Source organism: Herpailurus yagouaroundi, unplaced genomic scaffold, assembly GCF_014898765.1.
Source record: "Herpailurus yagouaroundi ecotype Mexico unplaced genomic scaffold, PumYag 29, whole genome shotgun sequence".
Classification (NCBI taxonomy): domain Eukaryota; kingdom Metazoa; phylum Chordata; class Mammalia; order Carnivora; family Felidae; genus Herpailurus; species Herpailurus yagouaroundi.
The window spans coordinates 40,205,395-40,222,455 of NW_024412377.1; the positions used below are offsets into that span (position 1 = coordinate 40,205,395).

Here is a 17,061-nt window from a genome sequence, read left to right on the forward strand (position 1 = left end):
ACAATATTAATAATTATTTTAAGTTTAAAATGCTAAAACCAACAACCAATATTATATTTTTTTTTTTTTTCTATGTTTTTTTTTTTTTTTTAAAAAAAAAAAAAAAAAAAAAAAAAAAAGCTTAATTTGCTTGTTAATATAAAAGTCATTAAAAAGCCATTATTAATTAAGGAGAAACAGAAAGATGTCCAAACTTGAGCTTTAATTAAAGAAAAACATCAAAGTCCATATAAAAATATGGGAAATTGACATCTTTTTTTATTGCCCCAAACATGTAGACACATGCATTTTTACACTTAATGAATCTCTACCCACTCATTTAAATAATTCAAATATTTAGACTTAACCTTTTCAAGAAGTTTGGCAAGTACCATTTTAAATGAAACTATTCTAGAACAGAGTAAAATGTAAGTCTTTAAATATAATCAGAGAAAGATTCTTTCTTAAGAATTTATGTTTCCATGTTTTAGAAAATTAGGCCATTTGGGCACAATGATTTGCTTTTGCATAATGTCAATAACCATAATAACGATTCTACTCAGTGCATATAAATTACACCTTTATCTCAACATCTTTTTTTGGCCTATTTTTCAGGATCTTATAATTATGCAGTCTTGTCTTCAATGTGATATGCTACAGCATGATGAGAAAATATCTTTCTTTTATAGCACCATTAACAATTATAAGTCTTCAGTCAGCTGTTCTCTAAGCATTCCTCTGCCAAGGTCTTATTTTCATTTCATTATTTCTTTGTTCTCCTTGTCTAAACTACACACAAGTTACCCAGATTTTCCACTCTGGCCCCTTTCAATAAAAACTTGTTTTGGCTTGACAAATTATTAGTCATCACTATAGTTCTAAAAATATTTTACAAATTCTTACACGTTACAATTTTGTTGTTCTAGGCAACCTCCAATTTATTTCACAGTTCATATGCAGAGCCGTCTTCCCATAAGGTTTAGTTGGTTTCCCTTGTTTACAAAAACAATTCTGGTTACTTTATTCGTCTGTTTACTGCCTGAACACTCTTTATGGAGCATTCTTATTTCAGGTGTAGAAGAAAAGTAAACTCAATCTAGGCACACCACCCTTAACACAAGGAATTCAGACACTGGAATGTTATGTGATAAGGGTAAAGAAAATAAAATGAAACCTTACTTGACTCCTCCTTTATAAGTCAGTAGAAAACTTGTCATTTTTTTGTCAACGATTAACGTGTGTACAAATTACAATTTCAGAATTTCTAGCCGAGAAGACTATTTCCATTCCACTACTGGATACTGTGACATCAAACACAGCAAAGGTCTTAGCAGGCCAGTCAGGAGAGAACTACGTGGTGTCTGCAAAATGAGATGTCGTTTGTGTTCACTGGACCCATGTTGACACCTTCTTGTTTGTTTTGGAAGTTTGTATCATGCCTTTATTCAAAACCACTAGATTCCCCTTTACTCAAGATATAAACATTCAAAGTACTATGTGAATATTTAAGTAAGAGTGGTAGCTGAACACGGACATCTGTGTAGAGATACTACTAAAGAAAGAAAGAGATTCTACGTTATCAGTAAACAAAAGGGAAAAAGAGGTTCTACAGACAAAGAACTCAGGTGTGGGTTAGTTCATTTCTGCCAAAGCCCATGTATCCTGGAAGAGTAGCTACTTCTAAGTGGGAGTCTGTTGTCTGTACCACTGCACGTGCCTGGCTGACTGTTTTCCCGAAAGGCACAGGCAATTCACAGGTAAAGAAAAATAAGTGGCAAGGAGAAAATTCCAGGTACTAAGGAGCAGAGTATTCTATTCATCTCAAAAGATGAAAGCAGATATCTTTGATTACACGTTTTTGTTCTTAGAGGAAGAAGGCCAAAAATATGTGATTTTCATATTTGTGTTAACACAGCAGAGCTTCTCAAAGTCACTGCCAAAAATGGACTGGTTTTCTTACCTGCTTTTTCCACACTTTTAGTTAAGGATATCTGCCTCATTATAAACCTCGCTGACTCCCTAGACTTTCTGTAGTCTGGCTTTGCTGTGATTACTGGTCAAAACCTTTAATTACAGTATATAGTTTGTGCAGCTGCCTGGAAATCGGTCTCAGGGTCAGTGGCTCTTCCCGTTCCCCTCTTTCCATTCTTTTGAAGCAATATTGCTGAACTGAAGGCATTGTTCCAGCTTTCTGGTACGCTCTGTCTGCTGCACACTATGAATAGCTTTGCAATCACTCCAGCAATTGGTTCTTCAACTGCCTTTAGGTTGTCAATTGTAATTCATTGGCTCCAGGCACCTTTTCTCTTTTCATTCTCTTGAGGTCTTTTCTTATTTAATTTGCAATAATATTAGGGAATGTCTTCTTCAGACATGTCACTAATGTCTTCCTGATTTTGAGGCTGGGTGTACATTTAACTTTCAGATATATGCCTGTTAAAATGTTTCCATACTTCCTCTGTCTCTGACTTGTGATGACAATCTTTGCAGGATGTTGTGAGGAATTTGGCTTTATGTTCAAGTCTTCTTGCTAAAGAATAATCTAAAGAACAATCCTCCTTGAAATATTCTCATCGGAATTAATTCACGTAATTAGTTATGGTTATTTTATAACTTCCCAAAGATATAATTTTCCACTTTTGTGATCATTTTAAGCTTTCATATTTTCTTCCCATAATTATGCCCTCTTCTTTTTAGTTTATAAAAATTATAAATTTGAGTTCTATACAACTTCAGGAATTAGTTAACTAAGAAATAAAGGGATTTGACTATTTAGAAATCAATGTCTATGTTTTTAGAGCCTTTCAGAAGACCTATCCTTATTCCTCAAATATCATTTTAGAGATTACATAAGAAAACATTCAAACTATTCAAAATGAGTTCCAATGCTTCTGCATTACAGGTAGCTTTATTTTATATATAGACACAGATTTATATATATATATATATATATATATAACATATATACATGCATATATATAAAACATATATGTATATGTACATATATGTTTTATATATAAAATATATGTTTTATATATAAAACATATATATAACATATATATATAACAAGTATATATATATGTTATATATATGTAACATACATTTATATATTTTTAAGAAAAAGGACAAACATCTCTTGATTTGTTAAGAAAAAACAAAACCTCAGTGGATTATGTCTCAACTCCTTCGTTCTGTATAAAACCCAGCATGGTAACCCCTCTCATTAGCCTCAGCCATCCCAGAGTAACCAAAGGTATTTTTAAGCAGACACTATGTAATAATAATAATGAAAATAATTATCATAATGATAATAACTAACGCTTATTGTGCTTTTTATCTTCAAAGCACCTTACTGACATTAACCATGCGTCCATTTTCAAATTAATTTAACTCGACAAATGTCTTATTAACTCTGTAAGTTATGGAATGTGGAGTCAATGGAGTTTTCTTTTGCAAATGAAATAAATAAGTAAATAAATAATTGGGACTAAGGGCCGAGGAAATCAGTCTGAAAACTTCAGCCTCAGAATCATTTCTTGGCTTTGTTGAATGAGGCTTAATGAAATACTAATTTTTACAAAATACAAAACTGAAATAAAGGGTGAAGTTCACCACTACAACCACTCAAATATCTATTGCTTCAAAGACCCAGAAAGAGAAAGTCAAACTCTAACTGTACTAGTTATGATTATTGTAAAATATTTAAATATGTACAGGAATTAAAAGTGTTAGATGTATGAAATGAGGGGTGCCTGGGCGGCTCAGTTAGTTAAGCGTCCAACTCTGAATTCCTGCCCAGGTCGTGATCTCGTGGGTCCTGAGATCGAGCCCCGTGTTGGTTCTGGCTGACAGCGCAGAGCCTGCTTGGGATTTTTGCTCTCCTTCTCTCTGTGCCCCTCCCCCACTTGTATGGCAGGGTACACAACACTTTCTCTCTCTCAAAATAAGTAAATAAATAAATATATTGGTAAACAGCCTTTTAAAAAATTTAAGAAATGAAAAAAAACTCCAAGTTTCATTAACGTAGAACAATTTTACAACAAAGCTAGATTTGGTCTTAATACATTGAATGTATTGCTTTAAAACCATTTCAATTACGTTCCCCTTCAGCTGCATCATGTACCAGTCTCCACATGAGAAATACAAGTAAAAGACAGTCTGCTATGCTCACAACTGAAATAAGCTCTATATACTTAAAATGTAGGCATTAATAAAAGCATATTAAAGGAATATTATTCAGCCAAGATGTCCTGCCACTTTCTACGAGGAATTCTGGGGAAAAAATAGTAACCTGCTTTATAGCAAGGTCCTCAGGTGGACAAACACAAATTTAAGTACATGAAAATAAACACTTGTAAGTCTGGTCAATGGCAGATTAAAGCTTTGCAAAACCATTACTATGGTCACAGTGGTGAGATTTCATGCAAGATGCAGTTTATGAGTAATATTCAAAGGTCAGGTTTGGTGTGGAGGAAAAGGAAAGTTCAAGGGTGGGAACGTGAGTTAGACTAGGTAGAGTTAGGGAATCTGGATAAAGCTGATGGTGTCAAAGCCAGGAGGGAAGCATATATGGGAAGTACTTATCCCAATAACATATAATTGAGCACAGAGACATAAACAAGCCTGAAGTCCTGTCCTTCAAGGAGCTTACAATCTTGAGGGGTAGACAGAAAAGTTACATGCAATTAATTCTAGTATTATGACTTTGATATGCCCAGGATGCTATGGGAAGTCAAAAGGAGGGCACCTAGCCCAGCCTTCGATGTTTTAGGGAGACTTCTTGATGTGACCTACAATCTTTAGGTGGTCTTCCTAGAGCAACAGATATAGTGAGCAGTAGCTCAATGTGAGTGAGACAAGAGAAGGGAATTCAATACTCAGGCACATTGATATATAAGATCGGTGGTGTTTCACTTGCTTCTAGAAGGAATCAGAACATAGTACTGGTTTTTAATATGGGTACCATGAAAAAATAGATAGGAAATTGGTTCTTAATGGTCTGTGTTGAAGAAGAGGGAGAAAAGGGGAGGTCTGGGGGTGTCAACAATCAGGAAACTGCAAAGTACTGCAGACGTGGGAGAATTATACCCGGAAACATCTGGATGTGCAAAGTAAGAGTAAGAATTGGAAGAGGTTCCAAAATTTACCAGCTTTAAACAAAGATATGCATTTGACAGACTCAAGGAAGAAAGTGTAAAGAAATAGGGGTTTTATAAGAGAACGTAATGAATTCTTGTTATATTTTTAAATGTCTTTATTACACTGTTATCCCTCCTAAATAATTTTCTTGATACAATGGACCTTTCGTATATATCACTTGTTAATGGGAATTTATTAGCTTTCAGGGGGCAGGGCACATTCTCTTAATACTGCTTGGTGGGTGCAAGAAATACAGGTATACGAGTTCCCTTGAATGCTAAGATGGGCTAGATTTAGAATTGATGAAATCAAATATAAAAATTAGTTTTTGCATGTACATGAAGTACATGAATGTACAAGAACATATCCTGACTCTTTCGGCATTCAGCTAAAAGCTGCTCTTCAAAATATAGAAGAGTCATTATTATAAATGTAACTATCGCAATGGTGGTGATTTCAGCTTCTCTTGCATGTTAGTAAACGTTAGTAAACATTTTCAGGAGATCACGGCGTCATTCCTCTAAACCCTCCCATTGTTTCCCCAAGATTAAACTGTAACAGAGTAAAGTACATCTGTAAGGAATGAACAAAAAATAATTTGTATCTCTTACATCATTTTAAAGTAAGTGTATGTCCCATAAGGGAATCTTCAGACTGCTCACACAATACGCATGTCCGCTGCTCTAAGTGAAATCAAATAAGTATTCTAAAATGCTGCCAAGACGCAGGTCAGGACACTTGGAAGCCCCTAAGATTTAAAGTGTATGACACTTTACAATCATTATGGTACAAACACACACACATTTCTGCCCATATACAGAGAGTAATAATAAACTAAGTATGTTACATGATTTAAACACTGCTTTGTATTTTCCAATAAAAGATTAGTCACGTAAAACCCGAGATGATATTCACCACTTCATAGAGATACCAAAACAAAACAAAACAAAAACACCACTCCACCGTTAACAAGTATGAGTATAGAATAAAAATTTTAAATTAGAGGCTTACTATTTGCAGATCAACAGTTCCCAAACATTTCAATCCTTCAAAACTCTCTGACCCTTTTAGGAAGGGGAAAATGTATACAATTTAGAAATAATGATCTATAAAGAAGAACTATAATTAAATGCAATGGTTCAATAACGTGAAACACACACCAGCACTCTCTTCCACAAGAGGTCTATAGACAAAGTATTCATGATACACTCAATATTGAAAAGTATTTTTCAAAAATATGAATATTTATAATCGAAGCAAAACATGGGCTAAAAAGGTAGTGTATCATTATAGAAATACTTGGGAATACTCTACTCACACTTGTATTTTATTCTTTCCTAATAGAACCCCACATTCAATGTGCATCACAATAACAAACTAAGTGACAATTCGAAGAAAACTGAGAAATGCCTGATCACAAATTTTAACCTTAATGTTGACATCCTAATTTAAAAGCTGGATATTCTTGTGCTACAATTAATGAACCATGGAACCATTAAAGTCATTTGACCTTACAATGTCACTTCAAGAATCTTTATTGCACAGTTTTCACATTTCTTAGTATTTGCTTCGATGCAAAATACTTGACAGAGTTGATTCAGTATTTTTGATGTGCTATTTCTAAAAAAGGTAAACATTTTTGAATTAAGGATATGGACAAATATCAATTCAGATTAGGCTGCTGAAAGTTTAAACTATTTCTTTCACGTTGACAAAATGTGTCATTTTATAAGACACAGTAGTGCCCAATAAAACAAAAATAAGATTTTAAAAAGCTAGGAAGTAAAAGAGTCCCAATCGGCAACCGTGTAAAGGGAAAACAGGATTACATTTATTGGTTACTATATCAACTTAACTTCTCATAAAATCCTCCTAATCTATTAAATAACTTCAGAACTGAAGTATGCTCTCCTATGGGAGTTGTAAAACAAATTAGATACAATTACCATTCAATACAAATAAAAAGCCAACCTATTTACCCTTAAGATGATTCTTGTTTTAAAGCCTTATTATTCAAATTCGGGGTGCCTGGGTGGCGCAGTCGGTTAAGCGTCCGACTTCAGCCAGGTCACGATCTTGCGTCCGTGAGTTCGAGCCCCGCGTCAGGCTCTGGGCTGATGGCTCAGAGCCTGGAGCCTGTTTCCGATTCTGTGTCTCCCTCTCTCTCTGCCCCTCCCCCGTTCATGCTCTGTCTCTCTCTGTCCCAAAAAAAATAAATAAACGTTGAAAAAAAAAAGCCTTATTATTCAAATTGGACTAGAATTTTCCCTAATGAATCAAGTGGGCCACTTGACTTAATTATAGATTTTTATATTATATTTTCTATAGAGAAAAGTAGTTGATATGAATAAATTCTGGAAAACTGTGGTAACTACACCTCCCCAAAGTGAATACAACAAACATCTGTTGCAAAAACTGCTTGGCTTTCAGACAGTACATAAAGGGTTTCTTTTTCCCAGTGTTTTGCTATTAAAAAAAAGATTATTTATTAAAAAACATGTTTCTACTATCAATTCTCAAGATGTAAAATCTTAAAAGGCTGTTGAGTTAAACACAGGTCATTACCAGGTTTATTACAGAAGGCGAACTATGCAATGTACAAGACTCTACTTGCGTTCTAAAAGGGTAACAAAATAATTGGGCATGTTGCCCTCTGTGGGTTAGAAAGTAATTTTAACCATTGTCTTCCTTTCTTAACTCCATTCTCTACACAAACATTGCAACACTCATAGCAGAGGAGGGGACTAAATATATAGAGCCTCCAGAGATTTTCATTCTCTGGTTGGAATCCCCAGGATAATTCCTCTTTCTCCTTTGGATCTCACCAGCTTCTAAATGCAACAACATTCTGTTATCCTCATTAGATGATAAATGAATTTTTAAAGTTTTACTCCAGTGACAGGGTAAATAATTACAGTTTTTTGTTTTTTTGTTTTTTGGTTTTTTTTTTGCATAATGCATTGAGCACAAAATGTAATAATTTCAATGGGAGGAGGGGAAGAATCAATGAGCCTTTATGACTCGTGGTCTTTTCTTAGCTGCATCAAAGAACTGTTCAGTGCTTTTGGTAAACTGAATGCATTTTCCTTGAATTCTGAAAGAATAGAATTTTGCCTCAAACTCACAGCTATTTTGCAAAGTAAAAACCCATCCTTTTTAGCATTTGGAGATTACATGAAGTGCACACGAATTAGCAGGTACAAACGAATAAAAATGTTTATAAGCAACAGAGCACAGGGGCATGTAATACCTTCACAATAAGGTAAGGAGGGGCAGTATACAGATGGCCACTTCTGAACATATTTCAAATGACACGTAAGTTCACTCACTTTTTAATCTTCTATCCCTCTTCTACGCAAACCTACTTCCAACCATTTTGAGATGATTGCTTATTAAAAGTCTAAGATTCAGTTTTTATAATTCCACTTTTATGCGAACTTATTAAAAAGATACTGATCCCTAAAACATTCCTAGGAGTATTTCAACAAGGCATCGTAACACACTATTCTGAGAAACCTCTTTGTCATATAAGCCACGAGAAAAATAGAAGCTTCCTTTTCTTTTTCTGCCAAATCCAACGTATGGGCACTTCATTATGTTTCGACAAGCTTCAAGATCTATAACAGAATTTGTCTATGTCTTTAATTAAAATCTAAAATGTTAACGTCCACCTGTATAGTATATGTTTATATAACCACAGGGACAATACCTTAAACAGTCCTCAAAATGGTATTTGCAAATTCCATTATAAGCAAAAGTTTTGAGGAAAAGTCATTTAAAATTGATATAAATAGAAAGGAAAGTCAGTCATACATGATCCAGGATATACAAATTTTGAATAATTTTCAAATCATTCTGTTTATTCTACATTTACAGCCTCTGTCTCACTAAAAGATGAATCATAAAAAGATATTTGCCCGTCTCTTAGGAAAGATACTGGCGAAAACACACAAGGCATATTCCGAAGCAATTAATTGTTAAAAGCTTCCTTTCTTCAATGTGACAGTCTTCAATTTCCATGGAGGATTACCCTGAGTTATCTATCTGGTTTCAAGAAAACATTAGTTTCAATTTTATGATGTCTAAGGAAAACAGTGTCTTAAAATTAAAAGAAAAAAAATCAGCTATTGTACATAACTTGAATAAAGTGATTTGATGTTATAACGTCACTTGTAGATGTATTTCCTATGTTTTATTATAGATGTATTACATATTATTTATGTACAAAACATTATATTGTCTATTTGTATTCTGTACTGCATACATATATTTCCCACAATGAATCTCAGAACAATGCATCTTCAGCAAGTATCTTATAATTTATAATACTCCTAACTGTCTACGATTAGATACTATTATATCTACTCTACAAGCAGGAAAACTGATGCTGAGAAAGTAAAAGATTTACCCCACCCAAGTCTTAAGAACAGATCAGGAAGGCGCGACAAGTTCAATGCTGAAGATCTGCACATTAATGACTCTGAATACTGCTTTGTTTCTATCTTTATTACTTACTAGTATTTATATTTCACAAAATCTAAAAGGGAAAAAGGTGCATGCTGACTACTTAATGATAAACGAAGCAACAAAAAATGGGCACGAGTTCTATTTAGTAAGAAAACCTTGCCTTCTTTACTATTTTCCTAAGACTTAAATGAAAACTGTCTTGATATAGTATCTCTTCTACTGCTTAGTACTTTAAACTTCAAAGTAAATTATCTAAAACCACCCCACTCACTTACTTAGAAAAAAAAAAAAAGCCCGCATTATTCCCATTTTACTGATGGGAAGACAAGCAAAGGAACAGAGCTTTTTGCCTGGGTCCCACATTAAGTGTGAAACCAGTCTGGAGTTAGAACATCTTAGGTGTTTGACTCCTCATCCAGTGTTTCAGACTACAGGGCAGTGTTATTCCTACTAATTATAATATCCTGAAGTCACTAAAAGAAGCACATAATTTTCTGAAGAAGGGGAGAGAAACCTACCTTGAAAGTTACAGGTGTAAAGGAATACATAAAAAGTCTTTATTTCACTGAACTTTGGTTAAAATTCACAATTCAAAATTTAAAAATTATTCCCATATCTTATTCCTTCCGTATCCATGAATCAGAAGCTCTTCTGGGTGAGACACTGATTTTTTTTCGGTCCAGAACTAGACTCATGTTTTTATAGGAGAGATACACACTAAGAAATGAAATTCAATGAAGAAGATAAAGAACGGGTCCATATTAAAGTGTATTTGGTGGCATGGAACTTGCAAGATAAGACATCAATTTTCAGCCTGGCTGGTTACAGAATAGGACTCATTGCTTCTAGTCAACAGTGAGCATTTCAGAGGGACAAGAACATGACATCTGAGGGCAAGTGATGCATGGTGACACGCATGAGGCATTCCTTGAAAAGCTGGAGAAAAGGAGAATGAACTAAGTAAGCTAGCGGGGTAAGAAATGCTAAATCACCAAGCCTGTAGCCTTTTAAAGCAGATGAGAAAAAATATTCAGAGAAGTCCTTCAACTTTTGCTAAAGTTAAAAAAAAAAAAACACAATGATGCTTTCCAAGTGGAGAAAGGTATATAAACAATAATTTCTATAGATTGATATAGTCTTTCTACTTTCTCAGAAAACTAGGGTTTCGTGTTGGAAAACACCACAACCAGCATATTCCTAATTACAGACAAGTTTTCAGATTCCAACGTGGCAGCAAAACCACAGCACACAAGACAAAGGCTTGTCACGTTCATGAGACATACCTCTTGGACTGATCGAGCAGCTGGCTTGTCTTGATGATTGGCCAATATTAAAAAGGGTAAAGTGCATAACTGTGGGTGCTGGAGAGCTGAGTGCAGTTCATTCCTAGCAGTTTCTAAATCATCTTCTGAAGAGGCACTGTCTAATACAAATATTACCCCTTGAGATCCTTGGTAGTAGCGGCTCCAATATTTCCGGATATTATCAGCCCCTGTCAAAAACAAAACAAATTCTCTTTTTAAAAATAGCTTTCGGCAACTGAAAAATACTCAACAGTCCTGTTGGTGTTCCCAACACTAATTCCTACTGGAAACCAATGTAGTTTTTAAAAATTAAGGGCAGAGAACATGGTTGATGAGGACCAAGGCATGAGAGCCAACCAGGTGGATGTGGTCTTGAAAGAGAACACCCAAGTTTATCAGTCATTCTTTATACCTTTCTTATCAAAATATGTGAGAAAGAACTAGGATAGTTGTTTTGATTGAAAGTCAACATTTTTTTCAGATTTTGCTTACTAGTCCTAAATAAAAACTCCACTCTTTATAATCAGAGTTTGAGCCTAACTCAGAGAGTAGTGTAACCCAGCTAGCTGTTCACTGAAGCTTTATCCCAGACAATGAACATGATCCTGAGGACAGTTTCTAAAAGAACTACTTGCTGATCATGACAATAAGGCATGACAGCCTTATTTAATTTCATCTAGAAAGTGAAAACTACTAGCACAATATTTTTATGTATCAAAGTGCTGAAATCTGTGATGAATTAAATACTTGATACATTTGCATAAACCCACTTGGCAATGGGCATACTCATGGTCTTGATATGATGGGAGTGTTCATAAAAAGACATGGAGGTTCTCAGCATCCAAGGCCACGTCTTATTCCTCTTTGTATTTTCAACATCCAGCATTATGTATAACTCAAGGTTCAGTACAGGAAAGAGGAAAGTGAGGGAAGGAGGAAATGAAATTATACACTAATTAGGCTTTATGGATTTTCAGACTAGAAAGACCTGTAAAGACTATCCAGTCCAACTGTCTGAGGAATCTGGGGCCAAGAGAGGTGAAGTGACTAATCCCCATTCATGTGTCTAGTAAATCTCAAAACTGAGATTTGCATCTGAGTAGACAACCTGTCCAGGGAGGGCATGGGCATTCCCTACTACATCAGGATAAGTGTTTCATTTATTTCCATTCTATTCATCAATAGCATGGGCAGTCCATGGTGTGTGTGTGTGTGTTTGGGGCATGGGACTATTGGTTATACAACAAAAATTAGATAAAGGTATTTCATTAATTTAGTGTATATGAGCAAGTCTTATTAACCAGTTAGTAACTACATGTTAGCCCTCCATTGAATATTTAGCTCCTATATTGGATATACTGCACTAAGTGTTAGGAATAAAGGACTGGAGTTGGTGTGCACTAACTGACAAGAGCCAAATATGTGCATCTCTTTCCAACTCTGTATTCAATGATGCCATACTGGTAGCTTCAAACTGGATAGGGTGGGAATATTTTCACCATCAAAATCAACGAAAGCTATCATCAGGTCTTTTCTTCCCCTAAGGGCCAACACACCACTGGAGGGCACTAAGAAGCCCATATTTTTCTGTGAGAAATAGAAAAAAAAATAATAAAGTAATAAAGCTCTGTAGAGAGGTACTCATTAGGCGTCATGAGCACAAGAGATGAGGCATCTCAACCAGGCTGGGCAATCCTCTTAAAAAATAATAGTTACCAAACAGCTACCATTTATTAAGCACTTCCTACATTCCAGGCACGGTGCTAGGTGTTTTCAAAAGAACAGCTCATAGAATTCTTACAGCCACCCCAAGAGGGAGGTATAATTGATTCAGGATTTAAACTTAAATTTCAGATTTTATTTTTTTTCAACGTTTATTTATTTTTGGGACAGAGAGAGACAGAGCATGAATGGGGGAGGGGCAGAGAGAGAGGGAGACACAGAATCGGAAACAGGCTCCAGGCTCTGAGCCATCAGCCCAGAGCCCAACGCGGGGCTCGAACCCACGGACCGCGAGATCGTGACCTGGCTGAAGTCGGACACTCAACCGACTGCGCCACCCAGGCGCCCCAAATTTCAGATTTTAAAATCCAGGGTATCCATCATAATCCTATACTGAAATACCCAGCTATATAAGAGCATCAAGGATATTTAACGTAGAACAACCTTAAATATGTAAAAACATGGGATGTGAACAGGGTTAATGCAGATCAGGCAACTTTCAACCAAGAAAACAGTACAAAACAAAACAATTTAAGCCACAGATTTAATATAGGTAGTTAGTTACATAAGTGATGGTCTAACTAAGAAAACAACAGAGCCACTGAAATCAGCAACACTTTAAGCCAGGTTCCCCAGGCACAGAGTCTGAGACCGCATTTCTTGAACACCTGATTATAGACAGTGCTGTCAGGAGAAACCTGGAGTGAAAGAAGCAAGCTAGAATTGGGGAAGGGGCTTGGCAAAGATCTGGTTTCAAAAATCTACCCTCAGCTTGATCCAATGAGGAGCTCTAGAGCATGGACTCAACCACAGAAGTTGTCCAGTCCAAAGACAAGGAGGCTGGGCTGCTATACCCCGGTACAGTCATTGGCTATGAGCCACCCCTAGGGAACAGGAGGGGGTAGGGGTGTGATCTCATACTCTCCCAGACATATTTGGTTGAGGCAATTACTGTCAGCCAAGGGCAGGCCTCTGGAGAAGGGTACAGGTGTGAGTCATTAGCAGCCAATACTCGAAGCAGCTGGGAGATGGATGCACTGGCCCAGTAAAGGAGATCTGGGTAGGATACCAACAGCATCTGCTACAAGCTACATCCAGACATTATCCATATGCTAGAGAACCATCCATAAGTTTGAGGAGCAAAAGTAGCAGCAGTGTTACCTGATGGTAAATGTTTAAGACAATAATAATGTGTGTGTATATATCTGTACATAAATTTATTACAAATTTTACTAAAAGGTGTGTAGCACACAATTTTCATATAATATACACAACATGCTTTACAGTAAATTCTATAGAGCTCATTAATTCTCACAAAATGCTTTCACTGATTTTGCCCAACTTCTGTAATCATAGCCAACCAACAGTTGCAACTGACCAAGCGCAGTTCCAAAATAAATGGTGGTGGTGCTAAGTGTTTTTACATGTATTAACTCATTTACTCTTGACCATCTTAAGAGGTAGGTATTGTTATGGCTCTCATTTTATCAACAATAAAACTAAGACATGAAACAATCACACAATGTGGCCAAGGTTACACACCTAAAATATTTATCTAGGTCTAATGTGATTGAAATAGAAGGATCATTGACTGGAAAGGTGATAAAACTCAACAAAAAACTCTACTACCACATAAGCCAAGAGGGGGGGGAAAAGCAACTTATCAAAATAAAAGGTACCTAACATTTCTAGCCAATTAATTAAATGAATATTTTTAAGTACTCTTCTATACAAGTCACTAAGCAAGGACCTATAAGAAATATTTAAAAATCCATGATTACCTTAGATCAAACCCACAAATTCTTTAAAGTAATAGTTACTACAACAAGGCCTGTAAATACATCTTAATAAATATGGCCATAGCATTAGAGGGGTGCAGAGAATTAAGTATAAAGAGAAGAATACTGGTTGAATGTTTCAGTGGAAATTTTCTATTGGAAATACACGGGACATATTCGAAATCTAACTCATGAGGGTCTTTTTCAACAAGAAACTATTTCCATCTGCCACATTTGGGAGCACAATAAGACACCAGAAAATGGTAAGACAAAATGACCTTAAGTCCAATGACTGTTGACGGATGAAACAAATCCAAAGAGAAATGCTGGAATTTCTTAAAACATCCATTCTATGATATACTATGTGGATGATAACTTATTAGTAATGAAAAGACCCTTTTCCTTAGTCTCCTGCCACACAGCTATCTGTCCAATCTTTCTAATGTTCATCACAAACACTGGGCTTGGAATCTGAAATTCCAGGTCAGCCTTTTGCACAATGGCTTTGGTCATCAGGGCTTCTGGATGAAACCCAGAGTACCCCAGGAAACCAGGAATGGGGTGAATGGTAGTATCAGGTTGGTTGGCCCAGCTGAGAGGACCTTAGATGAGCCACCAGATTAAAATGAGAAATAGACAGGTCATTAACCCAGCTGCCAGATGCTCTGAGAAGTGAGCCTAACTGGGAAAACTAGGAACAGAGTTTGATGTCCACATCCCAACAGGCCTCGCCCATAAACCAAGTCCAAGGGGAGTAACACACGCAGGGCATCACATCACATCATAAATGGTCTGGGGCCACTCATTTTAATGACTGAATAGCGCATGCTCTGTGTCACTTAAATTGGTATATAAAGAGGTTAAACACCAAATCCAAACCTGGCCTGTATTTTGTATTCAGATTAAAAAAAAAAAAAAGGGTGTATTAACAGTAGAGAGGTTGGGGAGGTGAGGGTGTTACCCAGTCTCTGAATTACCCAAAGTCTGATACTGCCTTACTGAAGGTTGTAAGGAGCCCTTGGTATCCTAAGAGTTCACTCAGAAAGCCAATCAACCAGGAGAGCCTGATTCAAGCTACTACAAGAGAAAAGATAGAAGATGGGAGCATAATGTCTCTTCATTATGCAAGGTTCTTTTATATGGCACACTATGGACAACTATGGCAACATTCTCTTATTTATTAATTCCTCTAATGGATGTTTACTGAACACCTGGCACCATCCCAGGCACTGGGGACATACTAGCAAACAAAACAGACAAAAGCTTCAGTCTTCATAGTGCTTACATTCTTTATCAGCAGGGCCAGCCTACCAGTATAGAGGTTAAAAATGCCAAGTATTTGTTTTTCAAGCTCTCTCTTGCAGCATGGACAGATGACTCAGTTTTGGCAAACTGGGATTCAACACAGGTCTGCCGGGAGCTTTTGGGAAAAACTGTGCCCCTCAAAAAAAGGGAGATGCTCAAAGAGAGTCACTTCTCTCTTCTAGCTTTTAGATTCCATTAGATGATAACCTTCCCAGCAATCTTGAAGAAGACATACCAACACATGAGGAGGTCACAACAGGAAGACAGAAAGCCTGGGTCCTTGAGAACATCGCTGAGCAGCGGTACCAACCACTTATTGTAAGAACTCTTTATTTTGTGAACATAGTGAATGCCTAATTACTCGTGCCGATTTCAAAGACTATTTTATTATTTGCAGCCAAAAAAGATGCTTAGCTCCCTTAAGTTAAAAGGCTGTAGAGGTAAGTTTCTTAAAAGAATTTTTCTTTGAAAGATGAAACCAATGAACTAAATAAACAGGGATACACAGGAGTCAACAATAAAAACAGCAGTTCGAAGTTGTCACTATGGAAAATCTGATCTCTAGATCAGTGATGTCTAACTGAACTTTCTGTGATTTAAAAAAAAAAAAAAAGCCACTAGTCATTGTGGGTACTGAGCACTTGAAATGTGGCCACTGTAACTCAAGAACTGAATTTTATTAAAATTTACTTAAATTTGAAGTTTAGACACCACACGTGTCTGGTGGCTACTGTATCGGATAGTGTGTTCTAGATATTCCTCTAACTTACTGCTGCCTTGAGCGACTGCTAGAAACCCCTAAGAAGAAAACAGAGATCTGATCCCATCTCTGAAAGGAAAAGCCATGCAGCCATGCTGGTATAGGAGCAGGTGTGGTCACTCTGATCCAAAGACAAGTGTGCCAAAGGGTGACACAACAGGCTAACCAGGACGAGGGTGTCCACTAGGGTCACCCTGTTATGGCATATAGACTCAGGATGAGGAGTCAAGATTGTCTTCTCTTTCTATCCTCTTACCACAGTCTTCAGAAAATGGAGAATATTTTCCCTCTGAAAAACTTAATGAGATTGGAGACCCATAAATGAAGCCAATTTTGCAGAATTTTAATTGTAAATTAATTCTTCAAATTTTAGTGAAGGAGGATATATCCTCGGAACACAAGTGGCATCAGCCAGTATTACTTTAAGAAGAGTGATTTCCAGCATAGGGAGAAAATGTTCAAGGGCAGGACAGGAGAAGGGACAGAAAAGTATTAATTTTAAATTCTTTTTTTTTTTTTTTTACCCCTCCCATATATGGAATCTTGGTTTTTCTGATGGGTGGCTCCTTCATTTTTTTGTCTTCTATATATCAGACCCACTCAATCT

The 17,061-nt window shown here is 36.3% G+C and overlaps 1 protein-coding gene across 5 annotated transcripts in view; it reads right to left on the reverse strand.

The window, feature by feature from the left end:
* Positions 1-17,061, reverse strand: part of ARL15 (ARF like GTPase 15) — a 409,325-nt gene that overhangs the window by 195,403 nt on the left and 196,861 nt on the right. For all 5 annotated transcript variants that reach the window (XM_040496891.1, XM_040496892.1, XM_040496893.1 and 2 more), the window contains one exon: positions 10,869-11,077. In XM_040496891.1, coding sequence (XP_040352825.1) covers positions 10,869-11,077 — 209 coding nt within the window. The remainder of the gene's footprint in view (positions 1-10,868; positions 11,078-17,061) is intronic.